The 21,524-nt window shown below is 45.3% G+C and overlaps 2 protein-coding genes across 2 annotated transcripts; one reads left to right on the forward strand and one right to left on the reverse strand.

Moving 5' to 3' along the window:
- Window positions 1–16,533: 16,533 nt before the first annotated feature.
- Window positions 16,534–17,055, reverse strand: LOC127339722 (uncharacterized). The gene has a single exon (XM_051365541.1). It carries the CDS (start codon window positions 17,053–17,055, stop codon window positions 16,534–16,536), a length of 522 nt encoding a protein of 173 aa, XP_051221501.1.
- Window positions 17,056–17,471: 416 nt separating this feature from the next.
- On the forward strand, window positions 17,472–21,085 carry LOC127342895 (V-type proton ATPase subunit c''2). The gene is made up of 4 exons (XM_051368922.2): window positions 17,472–17,703; window positions 17,778–17,855; window positions 20,398–20,568; window positions 20,648–21,085. Exons 1-4 carry the CDS (start codon window positions 17,591–17,593, stop codon window positions 20,814–20,816), a joined length of 531 nt encoding a protein of 176 aa, XP_051224882.1. The 5' UTR covers window positions 17,472–17,590; the 3' UTR covers window positions 20,817–21,085.
- Window positions 21,086–21,524: the final 439 nt, after the last annotated feature.

Raw genomic sequence — 21,524 nt, forward strand, 5'->3', positions numbered from 1 at the left:
GTGGTGTGAAATAAAATGGAAACTTGTAAGTCCATGGAGTTTGTATATGTGTTAGAGAAACGTCTGGGCGGCCAAATTAAGCCATGCATCATTCATGGTGGAAATTTACAGCGAACCATAATGAGCATTCTGTGACGCAACTTCAATAAAACTATGCCCATAGTAAATAAAAGGATTGTTGAGATGCTCATTGTCTGTTTGTCTTGTCATTTTGGTATGGGGGTGCTCCTATATCATGGGGCAGGAGGTACCCCGTTGGCGTTGTCAATGATACATATATACTTACAATGACAAGAACTTACTTGGAACCTAAATTGAGTAGCATGAGGTTTAGGTACTCGTATTCAAGGGGCACGAGATTTTCAACTTGTGATTTGTCAAGCATATAACTCATATTTGCCCTTACATTAACTTTAACCATTCAAGATGCTTATGCTAGGGGTAATAAGAGCTCAAAACTAATGAGTACCATACTTTTTTGGTAGGTTTATAAAACTTGTTAATCTTGCTTCCTTCTTCGAAGGACCCTCTCTTTTACTTTTATGTTGAGTCTTCATATTCTTGCTTTATGCACCAATTAAGGGAGCATAGTTGTCATTCTTAGTATAATATGCATAGTTCCAAAATTTATTATTGATTGATTCATGATTATGATATTGCTTGTTCTCAAATTACTTGTATCTATTCACCCTTTGAACTTTTAAGGTGTACTGGCATTTATGTTTTGCTACTCCATAAAGGACAAAATGAGTACCACTTTGCTATGTTTTATCTATGCTAAAAAACAAACAGTTACTTTCAGTACACAATTATTCTTGATGCCCCATGCTTGTTTTACACCAGTTTATATATGTTTTGATCAAGATTGCGTTGGCTGCATGAGTTAATCTTGGGATGCTGATACGTTGCAAACGTATCTATAATTTTTGATGCCCCATGCTTGTTTTACACCACTTTATATATGTTTTGATTACACTTCGTTGCACTTTTATAGATTTTCTGGCACTAACCAATTGACAAGATGCCACAGTGCCAGTTCCCTTTTTTTCTGCTGTTTTGTATTTCAGAAAAGTTGTACAGAAAATATTCTCGAAATTGGACGAAACAAAAGCTGAAGATCTTATTTTTCCGTAACGAAGACGAAGTCCGGAGGAGAGACGAAGAGGGGCCACAGGGCGGCCAGACCATCCCTAGGCGCGACCCAGGGCCTAGCCGCGCCAAGGGGTGGTGTGGGCCCCCTGGCCTCCACTGACCTTGCTCTTTCGCCTATTTATTCATGATCTCGGGAAAAATCTAAACATCCGAGCCTCCATCCACAAAAAGTTCGGACGCGGCCTCCATCGCTGACCCTAGCTCGGGAGGGTTCTGAAGCTCTTCCCGGCATCCTGCCGGATGGGGAGATCATCACCAGAGGCCTCTACATCGCCATGCCCGCCTCCGAAGTGATGCTTGGGTATTTCATCCCTGGACTACATGTCCATAGCAGTAGCTAGATGGTTGTCTTCTCCAATTTGTGCCTCATGTTTAGATCTTGTGAGCTGCCTATCATGATCAAGATCATCTTTATGTACTGCTACATGTTGTGTTTGCTGGGATCTGATGAATATTGAATACTATGGTGAGATCGATTATATACTTGTCATATGTTGTGATCTTGCATGCTCTCCGTTTTCTAGTAGATACTCTGGCCAAGTAAATGCTTGTAACTCCAAGAGGGAGTATTTATGCTCGATAGTAGGTTCATGCCTCTAGTTTTCTGGAAGAGTGACAATAACTTCTAAAATTGTAGATGTGATGTCGCTACTAGGGAGAAAACAACAATGTTTTGTCTATGGATAATTCTATTGGTTACTTTACACATATTGCTTAATGTGATAATCTGTTGCTTGCAATTTAATACTGGAAGGGGTTCAGATGATAACCGGAAGGTGGATTATTAGTTATAGACGCAGTTGGATTACGGTCTATGTATTATGTTGTAATTGAAGGAGATATGCCCTAGAGGCAATAATAAAGTGGTTATTATTTATATCTTTATGTTTATGATAAATGTTTATATATCATGCTAGAATTGTATTAACCGAAACATTAGTACATGTGTGATATGTAGACAAACAAGAAGTCCCTAGTATGCCTCTTAAACTAGCTTGTTGATTAATGGATGATTAGTTTCATAATCATGAACATTGGATGTTATTAATAACAAGGTTATGTCATTGTGTGAATGATATAATGGACACACCCAATTAAGCGTAGCATAAGATCTCGTCATTAAGTTATTTGCTATAAGCTTTCGATACATAGTTACCTAGTCCTTATGACCATGAGATCATGTAAATCACTTATACCGGAAAGGTACTTTGATTACACCAAACACCACTGCGTAAATGGGTGGCTATAAAGGTGGGATTAAGTATCCGGAAAGTATGAGTTGAGGCATATGGATCAACAGTGGGATTTGTCCATCCCGATGACGGATAGATATACTCTGGGCCCTCTCGGTGGAATGTCGTCTAATGTCTTGCAAGCATATGAATGAGTTCATAAGAGACCACATACCACGGTACGAGTAAAGAGTACTTGTCAGGAGACGAGGTTGAACAAGGTATAGAGTGATACCGAAGATCAAACCTCGGACAAGTAAAATATCGCGAGACAAAGGGAATTGGTAATATATGTGTATGGTTCATTCGATCACTAAAGTCATCGTTGAATATGTGGGAGCCATTATGGATCTCCAGATCCCGCTATTGGTTATTGGTCGGAGTGAGTACTCAACCATGTCCGCATAGTTCTCGAACCGTAGGGTGACACACTTAAAGTTGGATGTTGAAATGGTAGCACTTGAATTATGGAATGGAGTTCGAATATTTGTTCGGAGTCCCGGATGAGATCCCGGACATCACGAGGAGTTCCGGAATGGTCCGGAGAATAAGATTCATATATAGGATGTCATTTTATGTGAAATAAAATGTCGCGGAAGGTTCTATGGAAGGTTCTAGAAGGTTCTAGAAAAGTCCGGAAGAAACCACCAAGGAAGGTGGAGTCCACAAGGGACTCCACCTCCATGGCCGGCCAGCCCTAGATGGGGTGGAGTCCCAAGTGGACTCCACCATAGGGGGCCGGCCACCCCCCACATGGGAGGTGGGAATCCCACCTTTGGGTGGGAGTCCTAGTTGGGCTAGGTTTCCCCTCCTATGGAAGGTTTTGGTTTCGGGTCTTATTCGAAGACTTGGACACCAACACTTGGGATCCACCTATATAATGAGGGGCCAAGGGAGGGGCCCCGCCCCCCCAAGACCATAAGCTGGCCGCCCCCCATAGAGTGGCCGGCCACCCCCTCCCAAACCCTAGCCAAGCTCCTCCACTCCATATTGCCCGCATTGCTTAGCGAAGCTCCGCCGGACTTCTACACCGCCACCGACACCACGCCGTCGTGCTGTCGGATTCAAGAGGAGCTACTACTTCCGCTGCCCGCTGGAACGGGGAGGTGGACGTCGTCTTCATCAACAACCGAACGTGTGACCGAGTACGGAGGTGCTGCCCGTTCGTGGCGCCGGAACCGATCGTGATCAAGATCTTCTACGCGCTTTTGCAAGCGGCAAGTGATCGTCTACCGCAGCAACAAGAGCCTCATCTTGTAGGCTTTGGAATCTCTTCAAGGGTGAGACTCGATACCCCCTCGTTGCTACCGTCTTCTAGATTGCATCTTGGCTTGGATTGCGTGTTCGCCGTAGGAAAATTTTTGTTTTCTATGCAACGTTATCCTACAAAGGTATCGAGCCGTGTCTATGCATAGATGGTTGCACGAGTAGAACACAATGGTTTGTGGGCGTTGATGCTCTTGTTATCTTTAGTTTGAGTACTTTGCATCTTTATGGCATAGTGGGATGAAGCGGCTCGGACTAACTTTACATGACCGCGTTCATGAGACTTGTTCCTCGTTCGACATGCAACTTGTATTGCATAAGAGGCTTTGCGGGTGTCTGTCTCTCCTACTATAGTAAAGATTCAATTTACTCTTCTATTGAAAACATTAGTATCAACGTTGTGGTTCATGTTCGTAGGTAGATTAGATCTCTCTCGAAAACCCTAAACCACGTAAAATATGCAAACCAAATTAGAGACGTCTAACTTGTTTTTGCAGGGTTTGGTGATGTGATATGGCCATAATGTGATGATGAATATGTATGAGATGATCATTATTGTATTGTGGCAACCGGCAGGAGCCTTATGGTTGTCTTTAAATTTCATGTTGAGTAGTATTTCAAAGTAGTTGTAATAGTTGCTACATGGAGGACAATCATGAAGACGGCGTCATTGACCTTGACGCTACGCCGACGATGATGGAGATCATGCCCGAAGATGATGGAGATCATATCCGTGCTTTGGAGATGAATATCAAAGGCGCAAGAACAAAAGGGCCATATCATATCACATATGAACTGCATGTGATGTTAATCCTTTTTATGCATCTTATTTTGCTTAGATCGCGACGGTAGCATTATAAGATGATCCCTCACTAAAATCTCAAGATAATAAAGTGTTCATCCTTAGTAGCACCGTTGCCAAGTCTTGTCGTTTCGAAGCACCTCGTGATGATCGGGTGTGATAGATTCAATAAGTACATATGACGGGTGCAAGACAGCTTTTGCACATGCGGATACTAAGGTGGCCTTGACGAGCCTAGCATGTACGGACATGGTCTCGGAACACGTGATACCGAAAGGTAGAGCATGAATCATATGGTTGATATGATGAACACTTTGAGTGTTCGCCATTGAAATCACACCTTTTCTCGTGATGATCGGGTTTAGGTGCGGTGGATTTGGTTCGTGTGATCACTAAGACAATGCGAGGGATATTGTTTTGAGTGGGAGTTCACTTAGGTTTTTAATTATGTTGAATTAAAATTTGAACTCAATTTGTCATAAACTTAGTCTAAACTATTGCAAATATATGTTGTAGAGATGGGCGTCCCCAATCAATTTTAATCGGTTCCTAGAGAAAGAGAAATTTAAGAGAAACTGTTGCAACTTCATCGACAGGTACCGTCATGTGAGGATCTTCCTCTCTGGCGGAAATCTGCAATTTGTGCTTGATGCACCGCTAGGTGACCCTCCTGTGAAGATGAATCCGATGAAGTAAAAGCTGTTTACGCGACTCGGAAAACTCGGTACTCTCAAGTTCGGTGTGCCATCTGTGCGATCTGGAATCCGATCTTCAAAAACGTTTTGAGCACCATGATCCTCATGAGTTGATGAATGAGCTGAAAGCTATATTCGAGACTCATGCGGCGATGGAATGCTATGAAGCATCGAAACATTTCTTCAAATTTGTATGATGGAAGAAGGCAGCTCCGTTAGTGAGCACATGCTCGCCATGACCGGGCATGCGAAGAAACTCGATGACTTGGGAATAGTGATTCCTAACAGATCGGGATTAATCGTGTCCTTCAATCACTGCCACCAAGTTACAAGAACTTTGTGATGAACTACAATATGCAGAACATGAACAAGGAGTTACCTGAACTTTTTGGCATGCTAAAAGCTGCTGAGATTGAGATCAAGAAAGAGCACCAAGTGTTGATGGTCAACAAGACCACCGGTTCAAGAAACAGGGCAAGTCTAAGGAAAATTCAAGAAGGGTGGCAAGAAAGCTGCCACGCCTCCTATGAAACCTAAGAACGGCCCTAAGCCCGATGCTTGAGTGCTATTACCGCAAGGAGAAGGGACACCTGGAAGCGTAATTGCTCCAAGTATCCGGCTGATCTGAAGAGCGGCCTTGTCAAGAAGAAGAAAGAAGGTATATTTGATATACATGTTATAGATGTTCATTTCACTGGTTCTCGTTCTAGTACACGGGTATTTGATACTTGGTTCGGTTGCTCATATTTGTAACTCGAAACAGAACTAAAGAATAAACGACAACTGCTGAAAGATGAAGTGACGATGCGCGTTGGAAATGGATCCAAGGTCAATGTGATCGCGATCGGCACACTTCCTCTACATCTACCTTCGGGATTAGTTTTAAGCCTAAATAATTGCTATTTTGTACTGCGTTGAGCATGAACATTATATCTGGATCTTGTTTAATGCAAGACGGTTATTCATTCAAGTCTGAGAATAATGGTTGTTCTATTTTTATGAATAATATCTTTTATGGTCGAGCACCACAAAAGAATGGCTTATTTCTATTAGATCTCGATAGTAGTGATACGCATATACATAACATTGATGCTAAGCGAATTAAACTTAATGATAATTCTACTTATATGTGGCACTGTCGTCTTGGTCATATTGGAGTGAAACGCATGAAGAAACTCCATACTGATGGATTACTTGAATCACTTGACTTTGAGTCACTTGATAGATGCGAAGCATGTCTAATGGGTAAAATGACAAAGACTCCATTTTCTGGTATGATGGAGCGAGCTACTGACTTATTGGAAATCATACATACAGATGTATGTGGACCAATGAGCGTAGCATCGCGCGGTGGTTATCGTTATGTTCTAACCTTCACAGATGATCTGAGTAGATATGGGTATATCTATTTCATGAAACATAAATCCGAAACTTTCGAGAAGTTTAAGGAATTTCAAAGTGAAGTAGAAAATCAACGTAACAAGAAGATCAAATTTCTACGATCTGATCGTGGAGGTGAATATCTGAGTTATGAGTTTGGCATGCATTTAAAGAAATGCGGAATACTTTCACAATTGACACCGCCGGGAACACCTCAACGAAACGGTGTGTCCGAACGTCGTAATCGAACTCTCTTAGATATGGTTCGTAGTATGATGTCTCTTACTGATTTGCCGTTATCATTTTGGAGTTATGCATTAGAGACAGCCGCATTCACTTTAAATAGAGCACCATCAAAATCCGTAGAAACGACACCGTATGAATTATGGTTTAATAAGAAACCTAAGCTGTCGTTCCTGAAAGTTTGGGGTTGCGAAGCCTATGTAAAGAAGTTACAACCGGACAAGCTAGAACCCAAAGCGGAGAAATGCGTCTTCATAGGATACCCTAAGGAAACTATAGGGTACACTTTCTATCATAAATCCGAAGGCAAAATCTTTGTTGCTAAGAACGGAACCTTTCTTGAGAAAGAATTTCTCACTAAAGAAGTGACTGGAAGAAAAGTAGAACTCGATGAGATTGATGAATCTATACTCGTTGATCAGAGTAGCGCAAAGATCGAAGTTGTACCTGCACCGCTTACACCGGCAACAGAGGAAGCTAATGATAATGATCATGAAACTTCGAACGAGGAAACTGCGAACCTCGCAGATCGACAAGGGAACGTGCCACTCTGATTGGTATGATCCTTGTCTAAATTTCATGATTGTAGAAAAAAATTATTAGGACACTGAGACTGATGAAGAAGCGATGATGAGCACATAATCCAACAAATGGCAAGAAGCCATGAAATCGAAATGGGATCCATGTATGATAACAAAGTATGGACTTTGGTAGACTTACCTGATAGCCGAAAGGTCATCGAGAATAAATGGATCTTCAAGAGAAAAACAGAATCGATGGTAATATTATCGTCTATAAAGCTCGACTTGTCGCAAAGGGTTTCGACAAATTCAAGGAGTTGACTACGATGAGACTTTCTCACTGTAGCGAAGCTAAAATCTGTGAGGATTTTGTTAGCAATAGCTGCATTTTTCGATTATGAGATTTGGCGATGGATGTCAAAACGGCGTTCCTTAATGGAGATATTGAGGAAGAGTTGTATATGGTACAACCCAAAGGTTTTGTCGATCCTAAAAATGCTGACAAAGTATGCAAACTTCAGCGTTCAATCTATGGACTGAAGCAAGCATCAAGAAGTTGGAACCGACGCTTTGATAAGGTGATCAAAGACTTCGGGTTTATACAGTGTCATGGAGAGGCCTGTATTTACAAGAAAGTGAGTGGGAGCTACGTAGCATTCCCGATATTATATGTAGATGACATATTATTGATCGGGAATGATATAGAACTATTAAGCGATGTTAAGGGTTATTTGAATAATAGTTTTTCAATGAAAGACCTTGGTGAAGCATCGTATATATTAGGCATCAAGATTTATAGAGATAGATCAAGACGCCTAATAGGGCTATCCTGAGTACATATCTGGACAAGATTCTAAAGAAGTTTAGAATGGACGAAAGTAAGAAAGGGTTCTTACCTATGTTACCAGGCAAGGTATTGAGTAAAACTCAAGGACCGGCTACGAGAAGAAAGAGAAAGGATGTGTAACATCCCCTATGCCTCGGCAAGAGGATCTATCATGTATGCCATGCTATGTACTAGACCGGATATAGCACATGCCGTTAGTTTGACTAGCAGATATCAAAGTGATCCAGGAATGGAACAACGGACAGCGGTCAAGAATATCCTGAAGTACTTGAAAAGAACTAAGGATATGTTTCTTTGTTATGGAGGTGACCAAGAGCTCGTTGTAAACGGTTACACCGATGCAAGTTGGAACACCGATCCCGATGACTCTAAGTCACAATCTGGGTACGTGTTTATATTGAATGGTGCCGCGATAAGCTGGGCAAGCTCGAAGCGGTGCACGGTGGCGAAGTCTTCAACGAGAATCAGAGTACATAGCGGCTTCGGAGGCTTCATCGAAGCGGTATGGATGAAGAGGTTCATTGTAGAGCTCGGTGTGGTTCCTAGTGCATTGGACCCATTAATCATTTCTTGTGATAACATGGGTGCCATCGCCAATGCACAAGAGACAAGGTCACACAAGAGGCTGAAGCATATCAAGCTGCGTTACCACTCGATTCGCGAGTACATCGAAGATGGAGAAGTAAAGATTTGCAAAGTACACACCGATCCGAATGTAGCAGATCCGTTGACTAAAGCTCTCCCTAGGGCAAAGCATGACCAACACCAGAATGCCATGGGTGTTAGGTATATTACAATGTAATCTAGATTATTGACTCTAGTGCAAGTGGGAGACTGAAGGAGATATGCCCTAGAGGCAATAATAAAGTGGTTATTATTTATATCTTTATGTTTATGATAAATGTTTATATATCATGCTAGAATTGTATTAACCAGAAACATTGATACATGTGTGATATGTAGACAAACAAGAAGTCCCTAGTATGCCTCTTAAACTAGCTTGTTAATCAATGGATGATTAGTTTCATAATCATGAACATTGGATGTTATTAATAACAAGGTTATGTCATTGTGTGAATGATATAATGGACACACCCAATTAAGCGTAGCATAAGATCTCGTCATTAAGTTATTTGCTATAAGCTTTCGATACATAGTTACCTAGTCCTTATGACCATGAGATCATGTAAATCACTTATACCGGAAAGGTACTTTGATTACACCAAACACCACTGCGTAAATGGGTGGCTATAAAGGTGGGATTAAGTATCCAGGAAAGTATGAGTTGAGGCATATGGATCAACGGTGGGATTTGTCCATCCCGATGACGGATAGATATACTCTGGGCCCTCTCGGTGGAATGTCGTCTAATGTCTTGCAAGCATATGAATGAGTTCATAAGAGACCACAAACCACGGTACGAGTAAAGAGTACTTGTCAGTAGACGAGGTTGAACAAGGTATAGAGTGATACCGAAGATCAAACCTCGGACAAGTAAAATATCGCGAGACAAAGGGAATTGGTAATATATGTGTATGGTTCATTCGATCACTAAAGTCATCGTTGAATATGTGGGAGCCATTATGGATCTCCAGATCCCGCTATTGGTTATTGGTCGGAGTGAGTACTCAACCATGTCCGCATAGTTCTCGAACCGTAGGGTGACACACTTAAAGTTGGATGTTGAAATGGTAGCACTTGAATTATGGAATGGAGTTCGAATATTTGTTCGGAGTCCCGGATGAGATCCCGGACATCACGAGGAGTTCCGGAATGGTCCGGAGAATAAGATTCATATATAGGATGTCATTTTATGTGAAATAAAATGTCGCGGAAGGTTCTATGGAAGGTTCTAGAAGGTTCTAGAAAAGTCCGGAAGAAACCACCAAGGAAGGTGGAGTCCACAAGGGACTCCACCTCCATGGCCGGCCAGCCCTAGATGGGGTGGAGTCCCAAGTGGACTCCACCATAGGGGGCCGGCCACCCCCCACATGGGAGGTGGGAATCCCACCTTTGGGTGGGAGTCCTAGTTGGGCTAGGTTTCCCCCTCCTATGGAAGGTTTTGGTTTCGGGTCTTATTCGAAGACTTGGACACCAACACTTGGGATCCACCTATATAATGAGGGGCCAAGGGAGGGGGCCGGCCACCCCAAGACCATAAGCTGGCCGCCCCCCATAGAGTGGCCGGCCAACCCCTCCCAAACCCTAGCCAAGCTCCTCCACTCCATATTGCCCGCATTGCTTAGCGAAGCTCCGCCGGACTTCTACACCGCCACCGACACCACGCCGTCGTGCTGTCGGATTCAAGAGGAGCTACTACTTCCGCTGCCCGCTGGAACGGGGAGGTGGACGTCGTCTTCATCAACAACCGAACGTGTGACCGAGTACGGAGGTGCTGCCCGTTCGTGGCGCCGGAACCGATCGTGATCAAGATCTTCTACGCGCTTTTGCAAGCGGCAAGTGATCGTCTACCGCAGCAACAAGAGCCTCATCTTGTAGGCTTTGGAATCTCTTCAAGGGTGAGACTCGATACCCCCTCGTTGCTACCGTCTTCTAGATTGCATCTTGGCTTGGATTGCGTGTTCGCCGTAGGAAAATTTTTGTTTTCTATGCAACGTTATCCTACAGTAATACCCAAACGAATCTCATAATAATCATCTTGTCATGTATGGTCTTTATTCTGTCAATTGCCCAGATGCAATTTGCTCACTCAGCATGTTATTTATTTTTATGGAGAGACACCTCTAGTGAACTGTGGACCCCGGTCTTTTCTTTTACACTGATAAAATCATCTTGTTGTGTTTACTTACTGCAAATACCGTTTTCTTTAATTTCACTGCAAACAAACATCTATTTTCACACTATACAGTTAATCCTTTGTTTCAGCAAAACCGGTGAGATTGACAACCTCACTGTAAGTTGGGGCAAAGTATTTTGGTTGTGTTGTGTGCAGGTTCCACGTTGTTGCTGACGCCGGTAGTGCGCCCTGCCACTAGTTAGCTAGCAACACATTCAGAAGTCACGCCTTTCTCCTACTATTCGATTAAACCTTGGTTTTCTTACTGAGAAAAAACTTGCTATTATGCTCATCATACCTTCTTCTTGGGATTCCCCAACGGTGTGCAATCTGAGCTCATCAGGAAGTGTGTGCGTTGACGCTCCGCGCCACGTCGAATTTCACCCGTGGGTCCCACCTGGCCGCCACACAACCAATTCCACAACTATTCCGTAGTTTCATTCTCCCAACCGCTGCTTTAGTTCCCGTCTATCGCTTCAGTCCCCACTCGCTGTTCCATGCTTTAGTGAGACATCTCACATGAGGTGGTTCACCATCTTAATGGATGTGCCAGTTCCCTAAGCGGAGACGCCTATCCTCCTATATTATAGCACCACCTGCTGCACACGCCTCCACACCTCCCCCTCACTCGTCTCTGTCGCCCTATCCTCCACACCTCCCGCCACACTCGCCTCTGTCGCATGGTCTCGCCACCACCTACTCCATGTTGGGCGCATTGGTTGCATGCCTCTGCAGCCCAAGCCTGTGGCCCCGCCACCCGAGCCCGAGCTTGAGCAGGCGTACTTCGCTTTCAACGATGAGTCCGATGACTCCGGGTTCGACTAGTGGAACCAAGCTCGTAGCGAACGCATATGCTGAGGTCGCCGAGGAGGAGGTGAAGTGGGCCACGGGAGGAGGAGTTTGTCAAGGACCCGGAGCAGGCGGCTATACTGGCGTCCCTCAACATGACGCGTGACAGGAGGGTTAGAGAATAAGTGTTCGAGGAGACCAGCGCCACCATCTTCGAGCGTGACATGTGGCCACGGAGGAGGCGGCTGAGCGGCAATGGCTGCTCGAGCTCCGCTCAGCGCCAGGCCAAGGAGGCTTCCCTCGAAGAAGCAAGGGTCACCCAGAACGAAGCGTCCCGCGAGTGGTGGGTGACACTCAAGGCCGAGCGTCGCAAGGGATCTCTAGCGATACCCGCGGCTATGTTGCACCGCCAGATGCGTGAAGAAAGGCTGTCAAGGAAGGCGATGGAGCAGGCGGCCAAGGGGATGAACGATGGCGAGGATGGCCTGTCGCGGCCCCAACTGGTAACTAGTAGGCTAGATTTTAATTAAACTATAGCAGTTTTTTTTAAACTTCGTAAAATATAACTAAATTTGAATGAAAACTCCCGAGGTCCCTAAAATTATAGGGGTGGCCGGTGTGGGAACCCTTTCCTATATCAAAAGGGGTACTACCGGCCTACCGAGGTCCTCAACAACACAGTACCGGCCCTTCTGCCGTTGTTTATCTAGGGACCCTGGGTGAGGATGCTCTAACATACCCAAATCGAGATGTTCACATCCCTAAGCTGTCGGGACGAATGCGAATGGGACACGCACTGATAGAGGTCAGCACCCAATGCCTCACGAGCAGCAACACATGCCGGTCATTTTATTCTGCTCGTTAGTCGTTACGATGTCATACTGTCTGAAAACTGCATCAGCTGACCAGGTTTCAAGCTCAAAGAAAAACTGACCAGGTTTCGTTCGTGAACATCCATAAGCTATCAGAGGCAGGGGTCAGATGTTCAGACGTCGACGTAGCGCGGCAGACCCCGACCGAAAATAAGACGCCACGAGAACTCTTCAACGCCGGAAGCAGAAAGGCGACGCCGCATAGGCAGAGGCTGTACGAAAGCGCATACGTACGTGCGTAGCAATTCAACAAGCTGCTCTCCAGTTTATTCTGGCAACATCACCACATAGTATAATTACTCTTGATATGTTCGTGCATACTATTGTTGATCTTGATATGTTCTGACTTCTGAGAGAGTACGGCGTCTTGGAAAAACTGATGATTCTCATTAGATGTTGACACCTAAACAAACGGAAGCCAGGTTGGCTGGGTGTGCTCTCCCGGCGGTCATGTTTTGTGACAGTATGCAAGAGGGTGCTTGAGACGGTTACCGTCCGTTTTCCGCTAAAATCGGGCAATTCTCTTCTTAATAAATGAGACGAAACAAAACTCTTGTCTCTGTTTCTAAAGAACAAACAACAAACGGAAGGTTCTCATTTGACCAGACAAGCAGAGACATCCTTCTTAAGCTTTTGTCTAAGAAGAATGCATGGTGTGACATGGACCGTCCGATCACGTAACAGTGCATGCTGTTTTGGCATACCCAGTGGTTTGGCTTGCCCATAGCCATATTGACGGGTACTTGGAATGTTCTTAATCCTTTTTAAGCTAGACTAGCTATAAAATCAAGTAGAGTTGACCAGATCGATCAAGGGCAAGTGGCAGAGGTAGGTCATGGAGATTTTCGGAGGTTCATATGGAATGGACGAACCGGTCAATCCTGCATGTAGTCTCTTGACTGACGGAGGCGCCGCATCACACCATGCAGTAGGTAAGGCTGCTGATAACACGAGGAGAAAACCGGCTTCCATTCGAATATTGTTGTTTAGAAAGGGGAAGAAAAGCATATTCGTGTACTGTTTGGCTCAATGCTCGGGAGATTGGCTGCAATATCTGTGTACTAATCATGGAATATGTTGGAACTGAAACTTTAACATGTTTGTAGCATGCACGATCAAGTACAGGTTGCCAAGACAGGTTTCAGAGTGGGAGGTCAAACTTTCTTATGGTTGACATGGGAGAAGTCGATGGTTTAGTCAACGCAGTAGGTACATTGCAGTGGCGAGTGGGCTGGTCAGTGGTCACATTACAGTAGGTACATGTAGATTCAGGACGAGCCTTTTTTCTGGTCCGCACGTACACTGTCAAGGTCACACTGCTTTCCATTTTCAGTTTTCAGACAAAAAGGAAAAGCTGTGGCCGATGTGTACATCTACCTAAGGGCATCTCCAGCGGCGCGACGCATTTTAATGTCCGCGAGCGTCCGTTTATGTCACGCTGCGGACGCAAAAATGACCGTTTTTGTCCGCGCGTCCATTTGCGTCTGGGTCTGCTCCAGCGGGGCGACGCATTTAATTTTTTTTCCTTTCTTCCCTCTTCTCCATTTAAACATAGTTTCAAATATAACATTTTAAAACATGATTTTACACAAACTAACACATAGTTAGGCACATGGTTTACACAAACTAACACATAGTTTGAACCATGGTTGACACAAATATAAAATTTAAAAAAACAGAAGCCACTTGTGTTGATTTCCGTATGTTCGCTGCCAAGGAAGAACATTCGAGGGCACACCTAATCATCCAAACTGGAAAATCCAGCGGGAGGAGACGGTGTCCTTGTTGGTTCTACCGAGGAAGAACAGACAGAGACCTTCACTACTGGCTTCGTCTGGCCTATAGCCAGATTCGCTGCAAAGAAAGAACACTCGACGTTCTAACTATCGGTGTCGGAGCCGGAGTCGTCGGTGTGGTAGTGCCTGCGGCAGGCTGTATCGTCGAACACCTTGACGATCATCTCGCCGTCCCCCTCGTAGAGGAAGGTGAGCTGGCAGCCGGGCTCGAGGTCGAGGTCACGGGCGAACTTGTCCCACCCCGTGTGCAGGTACATCTTGCCCTGCCCGTCGAACAGGACCTCCACGATCCAGCGGCAGAAGTTGCAGCTGGCCTCCCGTAGCTGCAAGTGCGCCGGCTCGACGCCGTCGACGAACTCGGCGAACTTGTCCGGTAGACGCTTGATGGCGAGTGGGTCGTCGTCGATGCGGAGGAGGAACTCGAAGCAGCCCTCCTCCTGCGAGGACGAGGAGGGCGCAGGCGACGGCGAGCGTGGGGCCGTAGCTGCTCCACCACGGCGGCCCCTGCCCCGGCCACGGGGCGCCAGGCCGCGGCCTCGACCGCCTCGCCGGCCACCAGGACCGGCCATGGACTTCCTCGCGGGCTTGGCTGCGTCGCAGGAACACCTAGGCGGCGCTACGGTCGAGCTTTGTGGCGGCTAGCTAGGGTTTCTTTGGAGGAGTGGATGAGGAAGAAGAACGCGCGCCCCCTTTATATAGGCCGGCGGCATGCGGTGGCCGCGGGACGCGTGGCGTCGCCATTAACCTGGTTGGCGGAGGTGGGCGGCCGCTCGGCAGCCGAGGCATCGTCGCCATTAGTGGCGCAGTGTGCCGAAGCGATGCAGCGACACAGCTTTGCAGTCGCTGGCGCGTTTGAGAAGAGGCATCGACGCAGGGTCGCTGCCAGGCGGGCCAGCCGAAACGATGCAGCGACGCAGCTTTGCAGTCGCTGGCGCGTTTGAGAAGACGCATCGACGCAGGGTCGCTGCCAGGCGGGCCAGCCGAAACGTCCGCCAGACACGAGCGACGTTTCCGGACGTCCGCCGAGACGCAAACCTGGCGCATATTTGGGCCAGGTTTGCGTCTCCGCGGACGGCCCGGTCACTTTGCGTCGCCCCGCTGGAACAGGCCCCAGACGCATTTCCGGTCACGGCGGACGAAAACGTTGTGTCGCCGCCGCGGGAGATGCCCTAAGGATTGCAAGATAGAGAGCAAACCTAGCAAAGCGTCGACTTAACTACGGTTCGTTCTTACTTAACAATTATTTTTCTTACTTTTTCAATAAAATAATATTAATACTAAGGTGATATCAATTACACTTAACCTGTCCAACAACATAATGACTAAAGCAAGTCTAATTGCTTTTTTTTTTTGATGTGGTATAAAGATCTGTACACAATAATAACAAAACATAAATTTTTGTTTAGGGGAACAACAAGAAATAATGGAAGAGTTTGAACATAAAAGAAGTCTAGCTCCAATCTTATGCTACCTAGGGCTCTACCCCTGCTAACAAACTTACTTACTCAGACAATTACTCCATTCCATCTCACCAAAAGTGTCTCAACTTTGTTAAAATTTGGATGTATCTAGACACTATCTAGTAGGCAGTTGCATTCAAGTTTTGACAAAGTTGAGATAATTTTGGTGGGATGGAGGGAGTACTACCGACGAAATCAAGTCGGGCATCTCTCACTTGAATAGAGCAAATTTCACAAAACCACATTTATTAGAACTAGAGCTTCACAAACCACAACAAAAGAAAATCTTATCAGAAAAATAAAAAAATGTGGTAAATTGATTTAGATAACCTAGATCCCACGATTTGATAAGTTTGACATTGTCATGATGTCATCTACACCCCGAACCCACAAGTTAGATGCACATGGTAGGAGGCGGTTTTCTTTAGTTTTTGTTCAGCCTAAGAAAACACAAGAGAACCGCTTCCTCTGTCATGTGGCCTAATTTGTTCGAAAAACAAAGTCAAGCTTACTAAATTGTGAGATTTAGATTGTCTAAAACAATTTACCAAAAAAATGTGAGATTTTCTCTTTTTTTTTAAAAAAAAAATCGTACATTGCCTGGACGGAGGATGAGATCCTCACGCTATGGAAATCAACCTGCTAATATTCGTTTTTTCTGATCGATTTCCTACCGTGTGTTCAGAAAACCTCCGGGTGGTAGTTCCCCGGCATGGAGCTCCCGGGCGCTGCGTTCCTGAGGTGCACGGACAGCGCGTACTTGTCCGCCTCCAGCCGCTTGACCTGCTCCCGGTACTGGAGGATCTGACCCTGGAGTTGCCTGCCCTTCTCCTCGTCCTCCTGGCGCCGCCGGTGCTGCGCTAGTACCGCCCTCTTCAGGAGGGAGTTATGCTGCATGGCGGTTCTCAGCAGCTGGTCCTTGTCGCCCTGTACCTGCGCGGCGCGAGAGCAGACGCTGCCCCCGAATGCCTCGAGGACCTTGGCGGCGCTGCACCGGGCATCTTCCACGGAGGTGGCGCTCACCAGCTGGCTCACGAGGACCTCTGCCCAGTCACCCGCCGATCCGATGCTCTCTGCCGCGGCAGCGGGTTGTGCCGGGACAGCCGCGGCGAGTTGATCGGCGACGCCGTCGCTATCTTGCGGCGAGTCCAGGCTCAGCTGGAGCATGCTTTCCAGCAGCGACTCGAGTTTCTCGGCGTCCATGGTGGCGGCCGGCGACGCCTGTTCCCTTCTCGCGGTCGACTCGAGTCGAGAGATCGGAAGTAGACTTGTGGAGAATCCCGGCGCGACGCTATGTATGGGATGGCTGGCTCGTGCGACGCTATTGGAAACGGAGTCCATGTCCGTATCCGAGACGGTCCGTTCCGTTTCTTCTTTGAGCGGGCTCGACCAATCGGTTCGGTGCGACCAAGCTCCATTGGCCCAACAGCTTTCCAGCCCTGGCCCGTCCGAAAGATCTGGGCTTAGCGCTCGGTCTGAAGACAGGCACGTGGGCCCGCCACGATCTTCTCTGCGCCATCCATAGCCAGATCGGACGGTCCGCACACCATCTGGGCCCACCACGGCTGGGTGGTCCTCGTGCAGACCACGCACACATCTTCCTTCTCCTCTCTCTCTCTTCCTTGCCCGTGCAGTCACCGATCCAGCCAACCATCCCGAAGAAGAAGAAAAAATCCCCGATCCAGCAAGCACAGCGCGCACCGGCGAATTTGGTGGGGAAGGAGATCGAGGCGGGAGGATGTCGTCGGACTCGTCGTCGTGGGCGCGCGCGCTCGTGCACATCTCGCCCTACACCTTCGCCGCCATCGGCATCGCCGTGTCCATCGGCGTCTCCGTCCTCGGCGCGGCATGGTGAGCCCAAATCTCCCCCCCCCCCTCCTTCACGCAAATCTGCTCGGATCTGCTTACGCTGCTCTCTCTCGCAGGGGGATCTTCATCACGGGGAGCAGCCTCATCGGGGCCGCCATCAAGGCGCCCAGGATCACCTCCAAGAACCTCATCAGGTGAGCCTTGCTGCCGTCATGGGCCTGGTTTTGGTTCCGTGCCGTCTCGCTTGCGCCGCGGTAGCTAGATTTGGCCCTGCTTCGCTCGCTGTTAGCTCCTGATTTGTGATTTCGTGCCGCTTTGAAATTGATGATTATGCGAGGCTGCATCAAGCCCTCAACGGGTTGGGCATTGTTTCTTCTGTGAGCTTAGTTAACGTCAGTGCTCGAGGAAATTTGTTAGGAGGATAGTTGAATAGAGCCAAGTACCATTCTTCTGTTAGTGCTGCTTCAAGTTAGCTTGCCATTCTCTTGTCTTGTTCTGCAAAGTACTTATGCATCCTGGATTCTTTCTCTGGTCAATTACTCTATATGAGTTGACTTACATAGATCTCTTGGTAGGAAGAACAGGGCATCGTCTCAGTTGCAAGCTATCCAAATACTCTCAAGAATACGCTAATGAGACATTTAACGAATGCTGGCTGGCTGGCTGGCTGGCAACAATGTGCATTTATTACCACCTACCTGAACCTTTCATCATCACTTAAGTTTGTCATTATGGCCTTTATGGTATATATATGAAGGGTTAACTTTGTTTTTGTAAACTATTGATTTGTAGCGTCCTTGTCATGTATAATTCACCTCTACTCACTCTTTGTTGATACTTCTTGTTACCGCTTATACTTACCATGTGAAGAAACTATCGTGATGTCTAACCTGGAAGTAGATCCTTAGCCAATTGTTGTCTCAGTCAGGCATCCTGAATCCTCACGTTTCCCACTTTATTATCAAACTGAATTTATTGTTTTCTAAGTTTTTCACAAGCGCTCCGCATGCACATATGCTGGCAACACACAAAAGCTATACTGCTATCAACTTCACTGGATCGTGGTACATAGAAAGTCAAAGCTGGAGGGGACATGTTGTTTTGGCTCATAGGTCCAAATTCACCTATTATGAAAAATACATTTGAAATGTATTTTAAAATGTCAATAAATTCTGAAACAAAATTCTGGGTGTACATACGGATATGCAATGTTCACACATCAAATTTTGTGACAAAAGGACATTTTTATGGGCTGTGTGAAAAAGACAATTAGCTAGGGGAAATCAAGTTCCTCTGTTATGGTTAGGGAAATCAAGTTCGTCCAGTGATCTTGCGTGGTGCAGTCTTGTTCTTTAGTTGGGCTTTATCATTTGATTCATCATTCAAAGCTGTGCTTGTAGCTTTTATTGCTCTACTATTGTTGTGATGTAGGATGTTCATTAGAATGATAATATTATAAGTGTGTAACTATAATGTTGGCTCTGCACGGATGATCATCATTCATGCTTAATCTATTATAGTCTTAATATGTAAAGTAAGGTGTTTTCACTTCACAAATAATGTCATGTAGCACAGGCACTTAGCTAGAGGAGGAAGCACACAAGTACATATGCTGTATTGGAGAAACACCAAGTCTGATAGGAACCTGGGAGTTAAATTGACAGTTTTATACACTTGTTAATACACAAGCTAAAACTGCTTTGTTACTAGAGTACAAGCTTAACCAATATTGGAGATACTAGTGGAGTGTTTGGTCCGTTATTCGGTGAGATCTGCACTGCCCCTATTTATTTAGTAGGCCATATTTAACGTTTTGTGTAGTCCAACCAGTAATAAAGATGGAGTCGTGGTGATGAATTTCAGTAGTTTCGTTAATTATAGCTTTGGTATACTCCCTCTGGTTCATATTAATGGACCTCATCTAGATGTGTATGTATCTAGCTAAGTTTTTAGACTAGATGCATGCGTATCTAGACAAAGTTGAGTCCACTAATATGGACCGGAGGGAGTCATAGCATGTGCATCTTGTGAATAAAGTATATGTTTTTAACAACCTATTAGTTATTTTGCTCATTTGAACTCAGCATTGTCATTTGTAATTTCTGAGGCAAAGGGCACTTACAATACATCGTGATGCATATGAGTACTCTTCTAACAGTTTGCAGTGGATAACACAACATGGATTACTTGATTTTTGGGATGTGTTTGGTAGCTTAAAAAAATTAATTACTCGTCTTGCATGACTGGATGATGCTGGATCTCATCCTTAACAGACAAACACGGTTTAATTGGTCATTTAAGCGGGTGGCTCCTTTTTGTGCCAAGATGTTTTTGAAGTTTTTTTTTTTTTTTTGCGTTAGTCCCTGAAATAAGTTCCATACCTGGCTTATAACCTGCCTCTGTCTCTCTGTAAGAACTCTCGGTATTTGTGTAAGGAAACAGGAGCCTCCTGGTTTGAGAAAGATTGCATTATGTCGTCAGTAATTCCCATAATTTCACTCACTCAACTGAACACCATCAGATGGGCTTATCTTGGCATCTAATGATTTATGCCTCTTTTGAGGAAAGTAAGAAAAGAAATACAATCTTGTGAATTTGGCAAAGCTGGTTGGGATGTTTGCATCTAATTATGTAGTAGAAATTTATCTGGTGTTAATTCTCAATTTTCTGATTAGCATATCGTGGGTATTGCCTTCTAACTTTTTGATACATACATGTATCTCCTTTGCTTTACAGTGTCATCTTCTGTGAGGCTGTTGCAATTTATGGTGTAATCGTGGCAATCATCCTCCAAACAAAGCTTGAAAGTGTGCCAACATCCCGAATGCATGATCCAGAGTCCATGCGAGCTGGTTATGCAATCTTTGCCTCAGGTCTCATTGTTGGCTTTGCTAATCTTGTTTGCGGGTAAGTGCCAGAGTTCAGATTTTGTTTTCTTGTGTATTATGTTTCCATGGTTCCAGATGATCAGATTTCGAACCTTCAGGGTATGCGTGGGAGTAATTGGAAGCAGCTGTGCACTGTCTGATGCTCAGAATTCAACACTCTTTGTAAAGATCCTGGTGATTGAAATCTTCGGCAGTGCTTTGGGCCTGTTTGGAGTGATCGTGGGCATAATCATGTCAGCTCAAGCAACATGGCCAACGAAAGCCTAAGTCCATCCATCTGGGAATCTGTAAATTATATTCGGTGAAACCTTTGGTCAACATGTGTTCAACTACTTATCTATATTCTTTTTTTTTTCTTTTGCACATTTTTTTGGTAAATCACATCGGTGCTTTGATGCACCTGATCGTAGAGATACTGTTCCTATTGTAAAGACTCCATGCCTGCCAGCTATCTTGTAGGTGCTATTGCTTTTGCAGAACGTGGGCTGCGTATTGAATAAGAGCATTGAACTCGAGAATAAGCATTTTTACTTACATTTTGCTCAGTGTTAAGTCCTGTGCAGTCACAAATTTAGGATGACATAAGGCCCTTTTGGAGCTCTGACGGGCATGCCTGTTTGGTGCGTAAGACGTTGATATTCTAGTGCTACTTGTGTTAATTTTCAGTGGGCAAGATGCATACTAGTGGAGCGTTGGGTGGATATGCTGTAAATCCATCCACCTAGTTCGAGTCCAACTTTTACGTTAACATAAAAATAAGATGGTTGATTCATGTTTTAATCGTGAGAATAGAAAAAAACAGAAAAATACTACTCCCGCCGGCTCAAATTAATATGCGCAGCTATATAAGCTATATATTGTACCTAGCATATGTGTAAGCTAGGCCATTTTTTTGAAAAAGGGGATTTAGAGATTTTATTACTACCTCCATCTCAAAGTAGGTCATCAAAGCCTTATGTCCAAAAAACACAAACA

The sequence above is a fragment of the Lolium perenne genome, chromosome 3 (genome assembly GCF_019359855.2).
Source record: "Lolium perenne isolate Kyuss_39 chromosome 3, Kyuss_2.0, whole genome shotgun sequence".
Taxonomy (NCBI): domain Eukaryota; kingdom Viridiplantae; phylum Streptophyta; class Magnoliopsida; order Poales; family Poaceae; genus Lolium; species Lolium perenne.